At 40.6% G+C, this 21885-nt stretch overlaps 1 protein-coding gene across 1 annotated transcript in view; it reads left to right on the top strand.

Moving 5' to 3' along the window:
- The window catches only part of GSK3B (glycogen synthase kinase 3 beta), a 541759-nt gene that overhangs the window by 376788 nt on the left and 143086 nt on the right, over positions 1-21885 (top strand). The window contains 1 exon segment of the mRNA XM_053705134.1: positions 15963-16058. Coding sequence (XP_053561109.1) covers positions 15963-16058 — 96 coding nt within the window.

Below are 21885 nucleotides of genomic sequence, written 5' to 3'. Positions count from 1 at the left end.
GCCTGATGTTGGTTCTACCAAAGCTAAGTGCATTTGTTGTAAACTTTTGGTAACTGTTCCTCCGGCTGTAGTTTGTGTTAGTTGTCATGATAAACTTTCTAACGCAGATAATGTCTCCATTAGTAATAATCCTTTACCTGTTGTTTTTCCTTCAACATCTAATGTTCAGAATGTCCCTGTTAATGTAAAAGAATTTGTTTCTAATTCTATTAGGAAGGCTCTGTCTGTTATTCCTCCTTCCAGTAACCGTAAAAGGTCTTTTAAAACTTCTCATATTTCAGATGAATTTTTAAGTGACCCCCATCATTCTGACTCATCTGTTTCTGATGAGGATCTATCTGGTTCAGAAGATTCTGCCTCAGATATTGACACTGATAAATCTTCATATTTATTTAAGATGGAGTTTATTCGTTCTTTACTTAAAGAAGTGTTGATTGCATTAGATATGGAGGAGTCTAGTCCTCAATACTAAATCTACTAAGCATTTATATTCGTTTTTTAAACCTCATGTAGTTATTCCAGAAGTTTTTCCAGTGCCTGATGCTATTTCAGAAGTAATTTCTAGGGAATGGAATAGTGTGGGTACTTCATTTACTCCTTCTCCAAGGTTTAAGAAATTGTACCCTGTGCCATCTGATAGATTAGAGTTTTGGGATAAAATCCCTAAAGTTGATGGGGCTATCTCTACTCTTGCTAAACGTACTACTATTCCTACGGCGGATAGTACTTCCTTTAAGGATCCTTTAGATAGGAAGCTTGAATCCTTTCTAAGGAGAGCTTATTTATGTTCAGGTAATCTTCTTAGACCTGCTATTTCTTTGGCTGATGTTGCTGCAGCTTCCACTTTCTGGTTGGAGGCTTTAGCGCAACAAGTGTCAGACCATAATGCTTATAGCATTGTTAAACTTCTTCAACATGCTAATAACTTTGTTTGTGATGCCATTTTTGATATCATTAGAATTGATGTCAGGTATATGTCTTTAGCTATTTTAGCTAGAAGAGCTTTATGGCTTAAATCTTGGAATGCAGATATGACTTCTAAGTCAACATTGCTTTCTCTTTCTTTACAAGGTAATAAATTATTTGGTTCACAGTTGGATTCTATAATTTCAACTGTTAGTGGGGGGAAAGGAACCTTTTTGCCTCAGGACAAAAAATCTAAAGGTAAATATAGGGCTGCCTATAGTTTTCGTTCCTTTCGTCAGAATAAGGAACAGAAGCCTGACCCTTCCCCTAAAGGAACGGTTTCCGTTTGGAAACCTTCTCCAGTCTGGAATAAATCCAAGCCTTTTAGAAAGTCAAAACCAGCTCCCAAATCCGCATGAAGGTGCGGCCCTCATTCCAGCACAGCTGGTAGGGGGCAGGTTATGATTTTTCAAAGATATTTGGGTCAATTCGATTCACAGTCTTTGGATTCAGAACATTGTTTCACAAGGATACAGAATAGGTTTCAAGGTAAGGCCGCCTGTGAGAAGATTTTTTTCTCTCACGCATTCCAGTAAACCCAGTGAAGGCTCAGGCGTTTCTGAAATGTGTTTCAGACCTAGAGTTGGCTGGGGTAATTGTGCCAGTTCCAGTTCTGGAACGGGGTCTGGGGTTTTACTCAAATCTATTCATTGTACCAAAGAAGGAGAATTCCTTCAGACCAGTTCTGGATCTAAAAATATTGAATCGTTATGTAAGGCTACCGACATTCAAAATGGTGACTATAAGGAATATTCTGCCTTTTGTTCAGCAAGGGCATTATATGTCTACAATAGACTTACAGGATGCATATCTTCATATTCCAATTCATCCAGATCACTATCAGTTGCTGAGATTCTCTTTTCTAGACAAGCATTACCAGTTTGTTGCTCTTCCGTTTGGCCTAGCAACAGCTCCAAGGATCTTTTCAAAGGTTCTTGGTGCCCTTCTCTCTGTAATCAGAGAACAGGGTATTGCGTTATTTCCTTATTTGGACGATATCTTGGTACTTGCTCAGTCTTTACATTCTGCAGAATCTCATACAAATCAACTTGTGTTGTTTCTTCAAAGACATGGTTGGAGGATCAATTTACCAAAGAGTTCCTTGATTCATCAGACAAAGGTAACCTTTTTGGGTTTTCAAATAAATGTGTCCATGACTTTGTCTCTGACAGAAAAGAGACTTCTGAAGTTGGTTTCAGCTTCTCGAAACCTTCAGTCTCAATCGTTCCCTTCGGTAGCTTTGTGCATGGAAATTCTAGTTCTCATGACTGCTGCATTGGACGCGATCCCTTTTGCTCGTTTTCACATGAGACCTCTCAAGCTTTGTATGCTGAAGCAGTGGTGCAGGGATTATACAAAGATATCACAATTAATATCCTTAAATCCCAATGTTCGATCTTCGCTGACTTGGTGGTTGAATCGCCATCGTCTAATTCAAGGGGCTTCTTTTGTTCGTCCAACCTGGACTGTGATCTCAACAGATGCAAGTCTTTCAGGTTGGGGAGGTGTATGGGGATCTCTGACAGCGCAGGGGGTTTGGGAATTTCAGAAGGCGAAATTACCAATCAACATTTTGGAACTCCGTGCGATTTTCAGAGCTCTTCAGTTCTGGCCTCTTCTGAAGAGAGAATCGCTTATTTGTTTTCAGACAGACAATGTCACAACCGTGGCGTATGTCAATCATCAAGGTGGGACTCACAGTCCTCAGGCTATGAAAGAAGTATCTCAGATACTTGTATGGGCGGAATCCAGCTCCTGTCTAATTTCTGCGGTTCACATCCTAGGTGTAGACAATTGGGAAGCGGATTATCTCAGTCGCCAGACGTTACATCCGGGCGAATGGTCTCTTCACCCAGAGGTATTTCTTCAGATTGTTCAAATCTGGGGACTTCCAGAAATAGATCTGATGGCCTCTCATCTAAACTAGAAACTTCCCAGGTATCTGTCCAGATACAGGGATCCTCAGGCGGAAGCAGTGGACGCGTTGTCACTTCCTTGGAATTATCAACCTGCTTATATCTTTCCGCCTCTAGTTCTTCTTCCAAAAATGATTTCCAAAATTCTAATGGAACGTTCGTTTGTATTGCTGGTGGCTCCAGCATGGCCTCACAGGTTTTGGTATGCGGATCTCGTTCGGATGGCAAGTTGCCAACCTTGGAAACTTCCGTTAAGGCCAGACCTTCTATCTCAAGGCCCATTTTTCAATCAGGATCTCAAATCATTAAATTTGAAGGTATGGAGATTGAACGCTTGATTCTTAGTCATAGAGGTTTCTCTGACTCAGTGATTAATACTATGTGACAGGCTCGTAAATCTGTGTCTAGGAAGATTTATTACCGAGTCTGGAAGACTTACATTTCTTGGTGTTCTTCTCATAAATTCTCTTGGCATTCTTTTAGAATTCCTAGAATTTTACAGTTTCTTCAGGATGGTTTGGATAAGGGTTTGTCTGCAAGCTCTTTGAAAGGTCAAATCTCTGCTCTTTAGGTTCTTTTTCACAGAAAGATTGCTAATCATCCTGATATTCATTGTTTTGTACAGGCTTTGGTACGTATCAAGCCTGTCATTAAGTCGATCTCTCCTCCTTGGAGTTAATTTGGTTCTGAGGGCTTTACAGGCTCCTCCGTTTGAACCTATGCATTCTCTGGATATTAAAATACTTTCTTGGAAAGTGTTGTTTCTTTTGGCCATCTCTTCTGCTAGAAGAGTTTCTGAGTTATCTGCTCTTTCTTGTGAATCTCGTTTTCTGATTTTTCATCAGGATAAGGCGGTGTTGCGGACTTCATTTAATTCTTATCTAAGGTTGTGAATTCTAACAACATTAGTAGAGAAATTGTTGTCCCTTCATTGTGTCCTAATCCTAAGAATTCTCTGGAGAGATCTTTACATTCTTTGGATGTAGTAAGAGCTTTGAAATATTATGTTGAAGCTACTAAATGTTTTAGAAAGACTTCTAGTCTATTTGTTATCTTTTCTGGTTCCAGGAAAGGTCAGAAGGCTTCTGCCATTTCATTGGCATCTTGGTTAAAGTCTTTGATTCATCATGCTTATGTTGAGTCGGGTAAGTCCCCGCCTCAGAGGATTACGGCTCATTCTACTAGGTCAGTTTCTACTTCCTGGGCTTTTAGGAATGAAGCTTCTGTTGATCAAATTTGCAAAGCAGCAACTTGGTCTTCTTTGCATACTTTTACTAAATTCTACCATTTTGATGTTTTCTCTTCTTCAGAAGCAGTTTTTGGTAGAAAAGTACTTCAGGCAGCTGTTTCAGTTTGATTCTGCTGCTTATTATTTCATTTTTTTTTTTTATTTGTGCTGTGGATTATTTTCTCTTGTAAGATGTATCGAGTCCACGTATTCATCCTTTACTTGTGGGATATTCTCTTTCCCAACAGGAAGTGGGAAAGAGAGCACACAGCAGAGCTGTCCATATAGCTCCCCCTCTAGCTCCACCCCCCAGTCATTTTCTTTGCCAGCTCTAAGCAATCGGAAGGGTAAAGTGAATGTGGTGTTAGAATTGTAGTTTTTATTTTCTACAAGCAAGAGTTTGTTATTTTAAATGGTACCGGTGTGTACTATTTTCTCTCTAGCAGAAAGGGGATGACGATTTCTGCAGGGAGGAAGATGATTTTAGCATGTTGTAACTAAAATCCACTGCTGTTCCCACACAGGACTGAGGAGTACAAGAGAACTTCAGTTGGGGGGAACGGTTTGCAGGTTAGGCTGCAATAAGGTATGTTCAGTCATTTATTTCTAGACAAGACTGTGATAATGCTAGAAAAGACTGTTAATATCCCCATGAGGGAAGGGTAAGCTGTATTCAGAGACTAAGCATGGAATTTCAAGCTTACATAACAGGGCTAGTTTATGCTGGTTGACACTACTTCAGGGCAAACGGTTTTTATTGAAATTATCGTTTTTTGAGACACTTTGAAGGTTCCTTTGGGTTTCTTTCAGGGGTTATTACCCACATGGCTATTACTAAAACACTTGGGAGTGTTTCTTTAGGCCTCACAAGCACCGGAGTGAGGTGGGAGGGGCCTAATTTCGCGCCTCAGATGCGCAGTTATTTTGACTAGAAGTTCAGGCTGTTTCACATGGAGGGTCCTGCTGCAGTTTGAGGGCCTATAAGAAGCTTTTTCCCCACAAATCTGGTCCTATGGGTGCAGGTAGGGCCACAGCAGAGCTTTGGCAAGGTGCTGAATTTTCTTTAACCGTTTTTTTTTACTACTGTCGATCCGGTTTGGGCATTAAGGGGTTAATCGTTTATATTGCTAGTGGTGCAATCTTACTAATGCTTTAGGTACATACTGTAAAAATTTCGAAAAGTTTGCTGCATTTTTTCACTGTTTTTGCAAAATTGTGTGCCTTTTTTATTTCTTAAAGGCACAGTACCGTTTTTTTCAAAGTGTGTTTTTACTTGATTAAAGTGATTTCCAAGCCTGTTTATATTACTACTAGTCTGTTAAACATGTCTGACACCAAGGAAAGTCCTTGTTCAATGTGTTTAGAAGCCATGGTGGAACCCCCTCTCAGAATGTGTCCCACTTGTACTGATATGTCTCTACACTTTAAAGAACATATCGTTGCACTTAAAAATGTGGCCCAAGATGATTCTCAGACAGAAGGTAACGAGGTTAGCCCGTCAACCTCTCCCCAAGTGTCACAACCAGTTACGCCCGCTCAAGCGACGCCTAGCACCTCTAGTGCGTCTAACTCTTTTACCTTGCAAGACTTGGCGGCAGTTATGGATAATACCCTCTCAGTGTTCTTATCTAAACTGCCCGTGTTTCCTGCAAAGCGTGATAGCTCTGTTTTAAGAACAGATAATGAGCATTCTGACGCTTTAGTAACCGTATCCGATATACCCTCACAACACTCTGAAGTGGGGGCGAGGGATGTGCTGTCTGAGGGAGAAATTTCCGATTCAGGAAAGGTTTCTCCTCAGACAGATTCAGATACATTGGCTTTTAAATTTAAACTAGAACACCTCCGCTTATTGCTCAGGGAGGTATTAGTTACTCTGAATGACTGCGACCCTATGGTGGTTCCAAAGAAATTGTGTAAAATGGACAAGTACCTAGAAGTTCCTGTTTACACTGATGTGTTCCCGGTCCCTAAGAGGATTGCGGATATCGTTACTAGGGAGTGGGATAAACCAGGTATTCCCTTCGTTCCCCCTCCTGTTTTTAAGAAAATGTTCCCCATATCTAACCCCATACGGGACTCGTGGCAGACGGTCCCTAAGGTGGAAGGGGCTGTTTCTTCACTTGCTAAACGCACAACTATACCTATAAAAGACAGTTGTGCTTTCAAAGACCCTATGGATAAAAAATTAGAGGGTTTACTTAAGAATATTTTTGTTCAACAAGGTTTTCTTCTCCAACCTATTGCGTGCATTGTTCCTGTAACACTGCAGCTGCTTTCTGGTTCGAGGCGCTGGAAGATGCGCTCCAGACGGAGACCTCATATAAGGACATTATGGACAGAATTAAGGCTCTTAAGCTGGCTAATTCTTTTATCACAGATGCCGCTTTCCAACTAGCTAAGTTAGCGGCAAAAAATTCAGGTTTCGCCATTTTGGCGCGCAGGGCGCTATGGCTAAAGTCCTGGTCGGCCGATGTGTCGTCAAAATCCAAACTATTGAACATCCCTTTCAAAGGAAAGACCCTCTTCGGGCCTGAATTGAAAGATTATTTCAGAAATCACTGGGGGAAAAGGCCATGCTCTCCCCCAGGACAAGTCCTTCAAGACAAAGAATAAACAAAATAATTTTCGTTCCTTTCGGAATTTCAGGAGCGGTCTCGCTTCATCCTCCCCTGCTGCAAAGCAAGAGGGTAACACTTCACAACCCAGGGCAGCCTGGAAACCTTACCAGGGCTGGAACAAGGGTAAACAGGCCAAGAAGTCTGCAGCTGCCTCCAAGACAGCATGATGGGGTAGCCCCAGATCCGGGACCGGATCTAGTAGGGGCAGACTCACTCTCTTCGCTCAGGCCTGGGCAAGAGATGTACACAATCCCTGGGCCTTAGAGTTTGTATCCCAGGGATATCTTCTAGAATTCAAGGACTCCCCTCCAAGGGGAAGGTTCCACATTTCTTGTCTGTCTTCAGACCAGACAAAGAAAGAGGCGTTCTTACGCTGTGTAGAAGACCTACATACAATGGCAGTGATCCACCCAGTTTCAATTGCGGAACAATGGCTGGGTTTTTACTCAAACCTGTTTGTGGTTCCATAGAAAGAAGGAACTTTCAGACCAATCCTGGATCTAAAAATTCTAAACAAATTCCTCAGAGTCCCATCATTCAAGATGGAGACCATTCGGACAATCTTACCAATGATCCAGGAGGGTCAATATATGACCACCGTGGATTTAAAGGATGCGTACCTGCACATTCCTATCCACAAAGATCATCACCAGTTTCTCAGGTTCGCTTTTCTGGACAAGCATTACCAGTTTGTGGCTCTTCCTTTCGGGTTGGCCACTGCTCCCAGAATTATCACAAAGGTGCTAGGGTCCCTCCTGGCGGTTCTAAGACCGCGGGGCATAGCAGTGGTGCCTTATCTAGACGACATCTTAATTTAGGCGTCGACTTTCCAAAGAGCCAAGTCTCACACGGAAATGGTGTTGGCCTTTCTGAGGTCTCACGGGTGGAAGGTGAACATCAAAAAGAGTTCTCTCTCCCCCCTCACAAGAGTTTCCTTCCTAGGAACTCTAATAGACTGGGTAGAAATGAAAATATTTCTGACGGAGGTCAGAAAGTTAAAACTCTTAACCACTTGCCGAGCCCTTCATGCCATTCCTCGGCCATCTTGTAGCTCAGTGCATGGAGACAATCGGGCTAATGGTAGCGGCAATGGACATAATCCCTTTTGCATGGATACACCTCAGACCACTGCAACTATGCATGCTTAAACAGTGGAATGGGGATTATGCAGATTTGTCTCCTCAAATACAGCTGGACCAGAGATTCTCTTCTCTGGTGGTGGTCTCAGGATCACCTGTCTCAGGGAATGTGTTTCCGTAGACCAGAGTGGATCATTGCAACGACCGACGCCAGTCTGTTGGGCTGGGGCGCAGTCTGGGGCTCCCTGAAAGCTCAGGGTTTATGGTCTCGGGAAGAAGCTCTTCTCCCGATAAACATTCTGAAACTGAGGGCGATATTCAATGTTCTCAAGGCATGGCCTCAGCTAGCTGTGGCCAAATTCATCAGATTTCAGTCGGACAACATCACGACTGTAGCTTACGTCAATCATCAAGGGGGAACATGGAGTTCCCTAGCAATGACGGAAGTAACCAAAATAATCAGGTGGGCGGAGGATCACTCCTGCCATCACTAAGCAATTCACATCCCAGGAGTAGACAACTGGGAGGCGGATTTTCTAAGTCGTCAGACTTTTCACCCGGGGGAGTGGGAACTCCACCCGGAGGTATTTGCCCAGCTGACTCAGCTATGGGGCACTCCAGAATTGGATCTGATGGCGTCCCGTCAGAACACCAAGCTTCCTCTTTACGGTGCTGATAGATGCTCTAGCAGCACCTTGGTCCTTCAATCTGGCCTATGTTTTTCCACCGTTTCCTCTCCTCCCTCGTCTGGTTGCCAGAATCAATCAGGAGAGGGCTTCGGTGATTCTAATAGCGCCCGCGTGGCCACGCAGGACCTGGTATGCAGATCTAGTGGACATCTCATCTGTTCCACCATGGACACTACCAATGAGGCAGGATCTTCTAATACAAGGTCCTTTCAAACATCCAAATCTAATTTCTCTGCGTCTGACTGCTTGGAGATTGAACGCCTAATTCTATCAAAGCGTGGTTTCTCTGAGTCGGTTATTGATACCCTGATTCAGGCTAGAAAGCCTGTCACCAGGAAAATCTACCATAAGATTTGGCGAAAATATATTTTTTGGTGCGAATCCAAGGGTTACTCATGGAGTAAGATTAGGATTCCCAGGATATTGTCCTTTCTCCAAGAAGGATTGGAGAAAGGATTATCAGCTAGTTCCTTAAAAGGTCAGATATCTGCTTTGTCTTTTCTTTTACACAAACGTCTGGCAGAGGTACCAGACGTTCAAGCGTTTAGTCAGGCTTTAGTCAGAATCAAGCCTGTTAATAGACCTGTGGCTCCGCCATGGAGTCTGAATTTAGTTCTTTCAGTTCTGCAATGGGTTCCGTTTGAACCTTTACATTCCATAGATATTAAACTTTTATCTTGGAAAGTTTTGTTTTTGGTAGCTATCTCTTCTGCTTGAAGAGTTTCAGAGTTATCTGCTTTACAGTGTGATTCACCTTACCTGGTTTTCCATGCAGATAAGGTAGTTTTGCGTACCAAACCCGGTTTTCTTCCTAAGGTTGTGTCCAATAAGAATATTAATCAGAAAATCGTTGTTCCTTCTCTGTGTCCTAATCCTTCTTCGAAGAAGGAACGTCTGTTACACAATCTTGATGTGGTTCATGCTTTAAAGTTCTATTTACAAGCAACTAAGGATTTCAGACAAACAACTTCATTGTTTGTTATCTATTCTGGTAAGAGGAGAGGTCAAAAGGCGACTGCTACCTCTTTCCTTTTGGCTGAAAAGCATCATCCGTTTGGCCTATGAGACTGCTGGCCAGCAGCCTCCCGAAACAATTACTGCTCATTCTACCAGAGCAGTGGCTTCCACATGGGCTTTTAAAAACGAGGCTTCTGTTGAACAGATTTGCAAGGCAGCGACTTGGTCTTCGCTGCATACTTTTTCCAAGTTTTACAAATTCGATACTTTTGCTTCTTCGGAGGTTGTTTTTGGTGAAAGGTTTTACAAGCAGTGGTGCATTCCGTTTAAGGTACCTGTCTTGTTCCCTCCCTACATCCGTGTCCTAAAGCTTTGGTATTGGTATCCCACAAGTAAAGGATGAATCCGTGGACTCGATACATCTTACAAGAGAAAACAGAATTTATGCTTACCTGATAAATTACTTTCTCTTGTGATGTATCGAGTCCACGTCCCGCCCTGGCTATTAAGTCAGGTAGTTTTTTGTTTAAACTGCAGTCACCACTGCACCCTATGGTTTCTCCTTTTTCTTCCTAACCTTCGGTCGAATGACTGGGGCGTGGAGCTAGAGGGGGAGCTATATGGACAGCTCTGCTGTGTGCTCTCTTTGCCACTTCCTGTTGGGAAGGAGAATATCCCACAAGTAAAGGATGAATCCGTGGACTCGATACATCACAAGAGAAAGTAATTTATCAGGTAAGCATAAATTCTGTTTTTTCAGCGGAATTGGCTGTCTTTATTTTATCTCTCCCTCTCTAGTGACTCTTGCGTGGAAGTTCCACATCTTGGGTATCTGCTATTCCATACGTCACTAGCTCATGGACTCTTGCTAATTACATGAAAGAAAAAATAATTTATGTAAGAACTTACCTGATAAATTCATTTCTTTCATATTAGCAAGAGTCCATGAGGCCCACCCTTTTTGTGGTGGTTATGATTTTTTTTTATATAAAGCACAATTATTCCAATTCCTTATTTTTGATGCTTTCGCTCCTTTCTTATCACCCCACTTCTTGGCTATTCATTAAACTTAATTGTGGGTGTGGTGAGGGGTGTATTTGTAGGCATTTTGAGGTTTGGGAAACTTTGCCCCTCCTGGTAGGAATGTATATCCCATACGTCACTAGCTCATGGACTCTTGCTAATATGAAAGAAATGAATTTATCAGGTAAGTTCTTACATAAATTATGTTATATATGCGATTTTATCATTTTATAACATCTCAATGTATTTACTGTCCCTTTAATTGTTGCTGTCTCTGTGGAGTGTTGGGGGACAAAATATTGATTGACATGTATAAATGAGGTAGTTTAATGTTAGTAAATGTGATAAATATGTATAAACTTTCCTTTCCAGAGTTTTTGAAGCTAGAGGGAGTAGGGAATTAGGGTGGTAGTTTGTTTGGGAGGTTGAGAAGGTTTTTTGAGGATAGGGGTGACTAGTGCATGTTTGATGCAGGAAATATACCTGCTGAGAGGGAGTCAAAAGGTGTGAGGGTTGGAGTAAGAGTAGGAGAGAGGGAGGTCAGTAGTAAGATGAGTCAGATATAAGGTCAGCAACTTCATCCTCAGTAACAGGCAGAAGAGCTGAATTTGTGGCTTTGTTGGTTTTGGACATTTGCAATAGGTATATTGAGAGATTAGTCTCTGATGGAGTCAATTTTGTGGTACAAGTGGCTGACAAAATCTTGAGCTGAGAAAAGGGGTAATAGGAAGTGGAGGTCGGTGAAGAAGGTTGTTGATAGTGGAGAACAAACATTCTGCGGTAGACAAAAGAATAGAGAACTGATCCAGCTTAGAGAGGTTAAAGGGGCTTTAGTAAAGGCAAAATTAAACTTGCATGATTCAGATACAGCATTCAATTTAAAAAAACTTTCCAATTAACTTCTGTTGTATAACAGCTACAAATAATGTTACAAAACACTGCTGCCTTAAAATACTAAAGACACGTGCACACTCCTGAGCTCTTATGAGTCTGCCTAGTTTTACTCTTCAATAAAAGATTCCAAGAGAATGAATAAAATTGCTGCTCTATCTGAATCATGATAGTTTAATTTTGACTTTACTGTCCCTTTAAGGGCAGACTAGTAGAAGTTCAAGATGAACTTGTGATGAAGAAAGTCAGCTGAACAGAGACTTTCTCCAATGTCGCTCAGCAGTGTGGGTGTGTCAGAGGAGTATGCCAGGGCTGATGATGTGAGGGATTTCTGAGCAATGGCAGGAGGTACCAAGTTGTCGAGGACGGATGTAAGAGTGGCGCTGTAGTGACAAATAGATTGGTCATGGAAAAGGAAGAAATTGAAGAGAGCAGAGGTTTGAGAGAGCTTGAGATATGTTGCGGTTCTAGTCACTTAACTCTTCTATGGAGTTTGGTGTGAGGGTTAGATGGAGGGAGAGTTGTAGGAAGTTCTGTGATGCTGCAAGTGAGGAGATAATGGGCAGAAGGAGGAAAGGGGAGATTTGTGAAGCTTCAGTGAAAGAGAGAGCATCAATAGCTGAAAATCAGATCAATAGAGCATCCATCTTTGTGAGTGCGAGAGTCGAACCATTGTGATAGACTAATAGGAAGTGATCTGGAGAGAAGGGTTTTGCCCCAGGGGCAGCTGGATTTTAAACAGTGAGGTTGAAATCCCCAAGAATGAAGAACGGTGTCTTAGGAGAAAAAATTAGATAGCCAGGCAGAAAAATAATTAAAGTGATAGTAAATCCTTGAGATTGTGAAACGCTAGGAATTACCAGTGGAACAATAAAGGGGATTTTCAGTCATGAACTATAAAATACTTCATGCGGAAAGTTTTTGTCTGCAGCGTTTGCCACACTGAGCTCCTCAGGCAGCCCACAGCAGAATGCTATTTTATCACTGATGTGATTTTAGCCAATAGCATGCTAGCAATCCGGCATAATGCCAGCTGGCCTGCACAGCTATTGACTAAGATGTGGAAACGTCACCTCACAGCAAAATAGCGTTCTGCGTGGCAAACGCTTCAGACAAAGGAACTTTCAGCATGAAGTATTTTGTTCCACTGGTAAATCCTAGCATTTCACAATCTCTAGAATTTACTATCACTTTAATTGATTATAGATAATATAAGTAAATTTGAATGTTTAAAATTGCATGCTCTGTTTAAATCATGAAAGAAAAAAAATGGGCTTTGTTTCCCTTTAAAGGGACTAAATTCAAACTTAAAGGGACATGAAACCCCAATATTTTCTTTCTTGATTCAGATAGAGAATACAATTTTAAACAACTTTCTAATTTACTTCTATTATCTAATTTGTTTTATTTTCTTGGTATAATTTGTTGAAGGAGCAGCAATGCACTACTGGTTTCTAACTGAACACATGGGTGAGCCAATCACAATCGGTATATATATGCATATATATATATATATATATACAGCCACCAATCAACAGCTAGAACCTAGGTTCTCTGCTGCACCTGAACTTGCCTAGATAAACCTTTCAGCAAAGAATAACAAGAAAAGGAAGCAAATTAAATAGAAGTAAATTGGAAAGTTGTTTGAAATTGTATTCTCTATCTGAATCATGAAAGGAAAATTTTGGGTTTCATTCAGATAAAGGATGCAATTTTAAGCAGCTTTCCAATTTACATTAATTTTGCTTTGTTTTTCCTTGGTATCCTTTGTTAGAGTAATCCTAGGTGAGCTCAGGAACGTGCACAAAATCTTATCTACATACATACGTGTTATTTACCACTGTCTGGCACTCAACCCCCTGCAAGTCTGATCACACAGTATCCTCTTTTCCTGTGACAAATTATGTGAAGAAAAAAATGAAGTATTTTAGGTAATACTTCCAATGTTTGCTACCCTCATAGTCTTTCTGTGTCTCAGGTTAGGCTTGATCTATTATTGCTTTATGTTCTCCAAGTAAACCCCACATTTCTTTGTAGCTGCCACTTTCTATTTATTCTCAGTCAAAGAGCCCCTTCTGGCTAATCCATATGGGTTTCCTCAGTCACTACATGTCTTAGCAGAGAGGGAAATAACCCAGTTTTTACAAGCCACTGAGTGCTTTTATCTGTCACAATGTCTTGTATTACTGGAAGTCCTCGGGGTCCATGTTAACATTTTCAGCACCACAAAGCTCTGAAGTGACCTCTGTTTAGCAATATTAATCCTACAAGCTATCTCCCCTTTGTGGGTTTGTATGTATATATCACATACATCAAGACCCTTTTACCTAATACATACAGTGCATATGTTTTTCTCTGATATACATTTTGTAAGTGACAGAATGCAAGTGATGATCTAATACCATTGTTACGGTTACCCTTAGTCTCGCTGAGAGATGGACCGCTTAGTAGCCCATTATACCCTTCAGCATGGCTTGCAAGGCGTTGTAGAATGCTGAAGCGTGCTGATCGTTCTGCTTTGGTAATAGAGAGGTTAAAGTTTACTCTCTTGCATTCAGCTGCAGGCACATTCATGGACTCTGAAACGTTTATGAAGCTGCTATTGCCTTAAATTGCAGCTTCCTAGAAAGCAAAACTAGAGCTCCCATTAACGTTAACAGCTTTGTCATAGTACATTAATATAGAGAAATTCTCGTGTGGGGCTGCTGTTTCCCTGGTCCATAGGTAAAGAAGGAATGTACCATTGTGAGGGGGAAAAAATGAATGATTTAAATAACCTTTTCATTAATTAGTGATGTAGAATATGGCTCTGAGGTTTGATGCCGATTTGTATGATAATGACTCGGAAACATGTTTAGTTTTGGAGCCCTACATCATTCCACAGTAAAAAAAAATGAAATGATTGGAATCCATTTTGAAATGCCATTTTATATATAAAATAAGCGACTACCATATCCCTTTAATGTTAGGTTAATCTTATTAGCATTGGGTAGTAGACGGGTGCACCTGTGACAGGTTACCCTACACTTTGGCAATGTGAAAAAGTAAACGTATGTGTGCTGTTCCCCATTTTTGACTTGCACTGTATTGATTATATCTGCATCTTCATTTATAAAATGATCAGTACCTTTTAAGGGTGACGTCACAAATAAATTGCTTTAATAGCATGGGTGTCCATAGTATTTATAAAACAAACAATATGTCAAATTTGCGTCTGTTCAGTGTTGATGGCTTGTGATGGGGTGTAGTGCTTATATACTAGTCTTTGTCTTCTGTATAAGGCAGTGTGGGTAGGTGCTATTCATATTTGGTGCATTGTAGCATAATGATAGGATAAATGTATCCTTTGGATCATTCGCTGTCTGCACTGAATCTGCTGTTTACGAGATCTCTGGATAGAGTGGTAACCATTTTGCCTTCATATCACTTACATTGTGTTGATACCTTATAGAAGCAAAACCCCTCTATAGCATAGCACACACTCACCTGTCCTTTATTTTCAACAAGAAAATATCTGTATTATCTACCATAGTATTGTGCTATACATACAAAACCAAAAAGCTGTTTAACAGGCAGTTGCAGATGTATTACCCCAACAGCTTAAAAATGACTTGCTCTAATTAATTATATATGTCATTTTACAACTGTCGGCCTTACACTACTGCGTTTTTAACCCCTGCAAAGGTGTTAAACACATAGTAAAAGTGCCGCTGGTTCTTCGTGCAACCCGCCACTGATCCAATCAGCAGGGGTTAAACACATAGTATTGCAGGGTCTGTAGTCATAAAATTACATGCTAGACTATTATGGCCCGTTTTAAAGGGGCGCTAAAGTCAAAATGAAACTTTCATGAATCAGATACAGAACGCAATTTTAAACAACTTTCCAATTTATGTTTAATTTATAAATGTGCACAGTTTTATTCTATGCACCCTTTCTGGGGCATCAGCTCCTACTGAGCCTGTGCAAGAATGGACATAACACACGTGATTTGTTATTATATAATGCAGTGGGAAGGAAAATGCAACTAACTGATACTGTATGTCAGGAAAAAATCTACTGATTTTGTATTGTCTCATTATGAATCCTATATTGGTTCCTCAGTTCTATTGTATTTAGTGGTGCTTTAAGCATCATGTACTCTGTTCCCTTGTTTTGTTATTAATCATATTCTGTATCACGTTTTATATCCAGTTCTCTCTAATCTACAAATATGTTCTCTGCTATTAACTACCCTCTCATGGTGACAATACTAAAGGATTCTGCTTTTTTTAGAGGATGCACCTCTCCCAGTAATCGTTACCACTGTCAGTTATTTTGCTACATCACATTTCTACAGCTTGTTTTGTCTAGTGACCCTATTGCTAGAGGAGGCTAAGACATTGATTGACAGCCCTCTGTGTGGTTATGTCCTTGCATAAGTAATCTGTATTGTTTCTACAGATACCTTCGCAACCATGTTAGTCAATTAGTAGAAGTTAGTGTTACCCACGATTGCTGCTTATTTAAATGGAATATATTTGTCACACGGATCCACAATTGATAATTTTTTTAAAGTGTCTCTTCTTTCTTTTTTTTTTCTTTCCTTGTAGGTCCTTGGTACACCGACACGGGAGCAGATTAGGGAAATGAATCCAAACTACACAGAGTTCAAATTTCCCCAGATTAAGGCACACCCTTGGACTAAGGTGAACCACAGTAACTTGAGTTTGGCATGTCAATTGCTCTAATCTCCCTGCTAAAGCCTTAGTTAGTGTGGGGCAACATGTCATAGCGATTTATTAAATGTCTGACTTGCCAGAAATACACCCTAATTAGTCATTTCATTCCTTGATTCATATAGGCACATTGGGCAATCAAGGGGTTAAATCACTGTTGCAAAACACATGATTATTTAATCCTTGTTTGCCAGCAATGGTGGCAGTGTATCATCCTCACAGCACTGATCTGAGTCATTGTGCCCACTAGCATCAACCCAAATTTTTTCTTTAATGATTCAGAAAGAGCATCAATTTTAAGCAACTTTCTCATTTACTCCTATTATCAAATTTTCTTAGTTCTCTTGGTATCTTTATTTGATAAAGCAGGAATGTATAAGCTTAGGAGCTAGCCCATTGTTGTTCAGCACCTGGGTAGCGCTTGATGATTAGTGGCTAAATGTAGCCACCAATCAGAAAGCACTACCCAGTGTACTGAATCAAAAAACATAATTTTTGTAAGAACTTACCTGATAAATTCATTTCTTTCATATTGCCAAGAGTCCATGAGCTAGTGACGTATGGGATATACAATCCTACCAAGAGGGGCAAAGTTTCCCAAACCTCAAAATGCCTATAAATACACCCCTCACCACACCCATAATTCAGTTTAACGAATAGCCAAGCAGTGGAGTGATAAAGAAAGGAGTAGAAAGCATCAACAAAGGAAATTTGGAAATCATTGTGCTTTATGCAAAAAACCTCCATAAAAAGGGTGGGCCTCATGGACTCTTGCCAATATGAAAGAAATGAATTTATCAGGTAAGTTCTTACATAAATTATGTTTTCTTTCATGTAATTGGCAAGAGTCCATGAGCTAGTGACGTATGGGATAGCAATAACCAAAATGTGGAACTCCACGCAAGAGTCACTAGAGAGTGAGGGATAAAAATAAAAACAGCCATTTTCCGCTGAAAAAATTAATCCACAACCCAAAAAAATAAGTTTATTCTCATAAATGAAAGAAAAGAACTTAAATCCAAAGCAGAAGAATCAAACTGAAACAGCTGCCTGAAGAACTTTTCTACCCAAAACTGCTTCTGAAGAAGCAAATACATCAAAACTGTAGAATTTAGTAAATGTATGCAAAGAGGACCAAGTGCCGCTTTGCAAATCTGATCAACTGAAGTTTCATTCTTAAAGGCCCACGAAGTGGAGACTGATCTAGTAGAATGAGCAGTAATTCTCTGAGGCGGGGCCTGACCCAACTCCAAATAAGCTTGATGAATCAAAAGTTTCAACCAAGAAGCCAAGGAAATAGCAGAAGCCTTCTGACCTTTCCTAGGACCAGAAAATAAAACAAATAGACTGGAAGTCTTCCTGAAATCTTTAGCTTCCACATAATATTTCAAAGCTCTTACCACATCCAAAGAATGTAAGGATCTTTTTAAAGAATTCTTAGGATTAGGACACAAAGAAGGGACAACAATTTCTCTATTAATGTTGTTAGAATTCACAACCTTAGGTAAAAATTGAAAAGAAGTCCGCAAAACTGCCTTATCCTGATGAAAAATCAGAAAAGGAGACTCACAAGAAAGAGCAGATAGCTCAGAAACTCTTCTAGCAGAAGAGATAGCCAAAAGGAACAACACTTTCCAAGAAAGTAGTTTAATGTCCAAAGAATGCATATGCTCAAATGGAGGAGCCTGTAAAGCCTTCAGGACCAAATTAATGAGAAATTGATTTAATGACAGGCTTAATACGAACTAAAGCCTGTACAAAACAGTGAATATCAATAAGTATAGCATTCTTTCTGTGAAATAAAACAGAAAGAGCAGAGATTTGTCCCTTCAAGGAACTTGCAGACAAACCCTTATCCAAACCATCCTGAAGAAACTGTAAAATTCTAGGAATTCTAAAAGAATGCCAAGAGAATTTATGAGAAGAACACCATGAAATGTAAGTCTTCCAAACTATATAATAAATCTTTCTAGAGACAGATTTATGAGCTTGTAACATAGGGGCCTAGTTATCAAGCCGTCAACCTCAAATACGCTGGAATTCCGCAGCGTATTTGTGGCAAGGCTGATTCGCCTTAGTTATCAAAGGCTCGAGACCGGCAAAAGTAGAATTTTGTGACGTAAGCATCGATCCGCCGGACTCAGTCCGACACAGATCGATTCTTACGTCACTCCAGATGTTCCGCAAGTGCGGCACATTCTCACTACTTTTGCTAGCTATCAAAAAACTAGCAGATTTCTTCAGCGCCGCTTGGAGGATTAACTTCTTCCGCTCCGGATGTCCTCTTCAGTTCCATCGGTGGCTCGGCTGAGTGAAGACGACTCAAGGTAGGATGATCTTCAGGGGATTAGTGTTAGGTTTTTGTAAGGGGGGTTTGGGTTAGATTAGGGGTATGTGGGTGGTGGGTTTTAATGTTGGGGGGGGGTTGTATTTTTCTTTTACAGGCAAAAGAGCTGTTTTCTTTGGGGCATGCCCCCACAAATGGCCCTTTTAAGGGCTGGTAAGGTAAAAGAGCTTTGAAATTTATTTAATTTAGAATAGGGTAGGGCATTTTTTTATTTTGGGGGGGTTTGTTATTTTATTAGGGGGCTTAGATTAGGTGTAAGTAGCTTAAAATTGTTGTAATATTTGTAACATGTTTGTAACTTATTTTTTTATTTTTTGTAACTTAGCTTTTTTATTTTTTGTACTTTAGTTAGTTTATGTAATTGTATTTAATTGTAGTTATTTGTAGTTAATTTATTTAATTAATTTAATGATAGTGTAGTATTAGGTTTAATTGTAACTTAAGTTAGGATTTATTTTACAGGTAATTTTGTATTTCTTTTAGCTATGTAGTTATTAAATAGTTAATAACTATTTAATAACTATTCTAACTAGCTAAAATAAATACAAAGTTACCTGTAAAATAAATATAAATCCTAAGATAGCTATAATATAATTATTAATTATATTGTAGCTATCTTAGGGTTTATTTTACAGGTAAGTATTTATTTTTAAATAGGAATAATTTATTAAAGTATAGTGTAGTGTTAGGTGTAATTGTAACTTAGGTTAGGATTTATTTCACAGGTACATTTCTCTTTATTTTAGCTAGGTAAGCTATTAAATAGTTAATAACTATTTAATAGTTATTGTACATGGTTAAAATAAATTAAAAGGTACCTGTAAAATAAAAATAAATCCTAAGATAGCTAGAATATAATTATTATTTATATTGTAGCTATATTAGGGTTTATTTTAAAGGTAAGTATTTAGTTTTAAATAGGATTCATTTAGTTAATAAGAGTTAATTTATTGAGATTTATTTAATTAATATTTAAGTTAGGGGGGCGTTAGGGTTAGGGTTAGACTTAGGTTTAGGGGTTAATAATTTTATGACAGTGGCGGCGGCGTAGTGGGGGGCAGGATAGGGGTTAATTTTATTATAGAGGGCGACGGTATAGGGGGGGCAGGATAGGGGTTACTAGGTATACTATAGGTGGCAGCGGTGTCCGGGAGCGGCGGTTTAGGGGTTAATACATTTATAAGAGTTGCGGCAGGGTCTAGGAGCGGCGGTTTAGGGGTTAATACATTTATAAGAGTTGCGGCGGGGTCTAGGAGCGGCGGTTTAGGGGTTAGTAACTTTATTGAGTTGCGGGAGGCTCCGGGGGCGCCGGTAGAACAGTGTAGTTTAGTGTGAGTGCTTAGTGACAGGCTAGCAATAAAGCTGGGAAAAAGCCGAAGGGCAGCGAGATCGGATGAGTGATAACTGTCACAGTCCGCTGCTCATCGCCCCGCGGCTTTTTGACAGCTTTATTTGATAACTTAGGCGTATTTTTTCAGGTCCGCGGCGGCGAAGGTAGGCGAGCTTAGGCGGGCGTATTGGGCCGGCGAAGCCAGAAAAGTAGACGGCTTGATAACTACCCCCCATAGTATTAATCACTGAGTCAGAGAAACCTCTATGACTTGGTACTAAGCGTTCAATTACCATACCTTCAAATTTAATGATTTGAGATCCTGATGGAAAAAGTAGGTCTGGCCTTAACGGAAGTGGCCAAGGCTGGCAACTGGACATCCGAACCAGATCCGCATACCAAAACCTGTGTCGCCATGCTGGAGCCACCTGCAACACAAATGTTTGTTCCATGAAGATTTTGGAGATCACTCTTGGAAGGAGAACTAGAGGCGGGAAGATATAAGCAGGATGATAACACCAAGGAAGTGTCAGCGCATCCACTACTTCCGCCTGAACATCCCTGGACCTGGACAGGTATCTGGGAAGTTTCATGTTTAGATGAGAGGCCATGAGATCTTTCTCTGGAAGACCCCACATCTGAACAATCTGAGAAAACACATCTGTATGGAGAGACCACTCCCCTGGATGTAAAGTCTGACGGCTGAGATAATCCGCCTCACAATTGTCTACACCTGGGATATGCACCGCAGAGATTAGACAGGAGCTGGATTCCGCCCAAGCAAGTATCCGAGATACTTCTTTCATAGCTTGGGGACTGTGAGTTCCATCCTGATGATTGACATATGCCACTGTTGTGATATTGTCTGTTTGAAAACAAATGAACGGTTCTCTCTTAAACAGAGGCCAAAACTGAAGAATTGCACGGAGTTCTAAAATATTTATTGGTAATCTTGCCTCTTGAGATTTCCAAACCCCTTGTGCTGTCAGAGATCCCCAAACAGCTCCCCAACCTGAAAGACTCGCGTCTGTTGTGATCACAGTCCAGGTTGGCCGAACAAAAGAAGCCCCTTGAACTAAACGATGGTGATCTAGCCACCACGTCAGATTGTCGTACATTGGGATTTAAGGATATTAATTTTAATATCTTTGTATAATCCCTGAATCATTGGTTCAGCATACAAAGCTGTAGAGGTAAATAGGCACTCCGCTCCATGTGTGGTGGTCATGCGACAGACTCCGACCGCTTTGGTCTAGATTATGCACGACCTTAGAACTCCCGACACCGGATACTCCAAGCCTGCCCCTTCTTCATATTGGAATAAAAAAATTACCGATCCATAGGAGATACTTATATGTCTATTTGCTGACCTCGGTTAAAATGCTGATAGCCAGGAACTGGAAGAAACCGCAACCTCCAAGATGGCAGGCTGTAGTTGACTATTTACAATACATCAAATCCATGGAAGACTATGTCTTTCGGATGAGAAACCAGTCAGGAACATCTAGGCTAATATGGGAACCCTGGGAGACTTACCTGAAACAAACCTCATAATTAGGCCTTTCCCTTTAGAGCACTACCAGCCCACTTCTGGCAACTTCCCCCCCCCCCCAACCCCTGAGGGTGCACCTCACTGTGATTGTCCCGAGGTGCCTCTCGTTTACTGACGGGGATTTCCCCTTCCATTGTTACCCCACCCCTCCCCCTGGATACTTTCTTTCCCCCTACCCCTATCCCCCTCCTCCCTCCTGTACCCTCCCCTCCGCACACTCCCTTTATGGGACCTTTGGTGATTTAACCCATCAACACTATATCCGCCCGTATACACCGCATATACCATATATTTTCTTTTTCCAGTATTGATTTGTGTTCTTTAACTGTCAGGACTACTGAATATGGCATCACTTGCCATATATTTCCCCATTATAAAAATTTAAAATTTTATCAGAGTACTAATACATAACAAAATAACCATCCATGTGCGCACTAGATAGCCTCTTAATGTTATAAATGACTCCTCTACAGCGCCCGCTGATTCCCTCCTGATGTCATTTATCTCCTGTTTTATTGTATGTACTATCGCTACCAATTATGTACAAAAAGAGTACTGTTATGTTGTT

The sequence above is a fragment of the Bombina bombina genome, chromosome 3 (genome assembly GCF_027579735.1).
Source record: "Bombina bombina isolate aBomBom1 chromosome 3, aBomBom1.pri, whole genome shotgun sequence".
NCBI lineage: Eukaryota > Metazoa > Chordata > Amphibia > Anura > Bombinatoridae > Bombina > Bombina bombina.
This window is presented reverse-complemented; position numbering and strand designations above follow the sequence as displayed.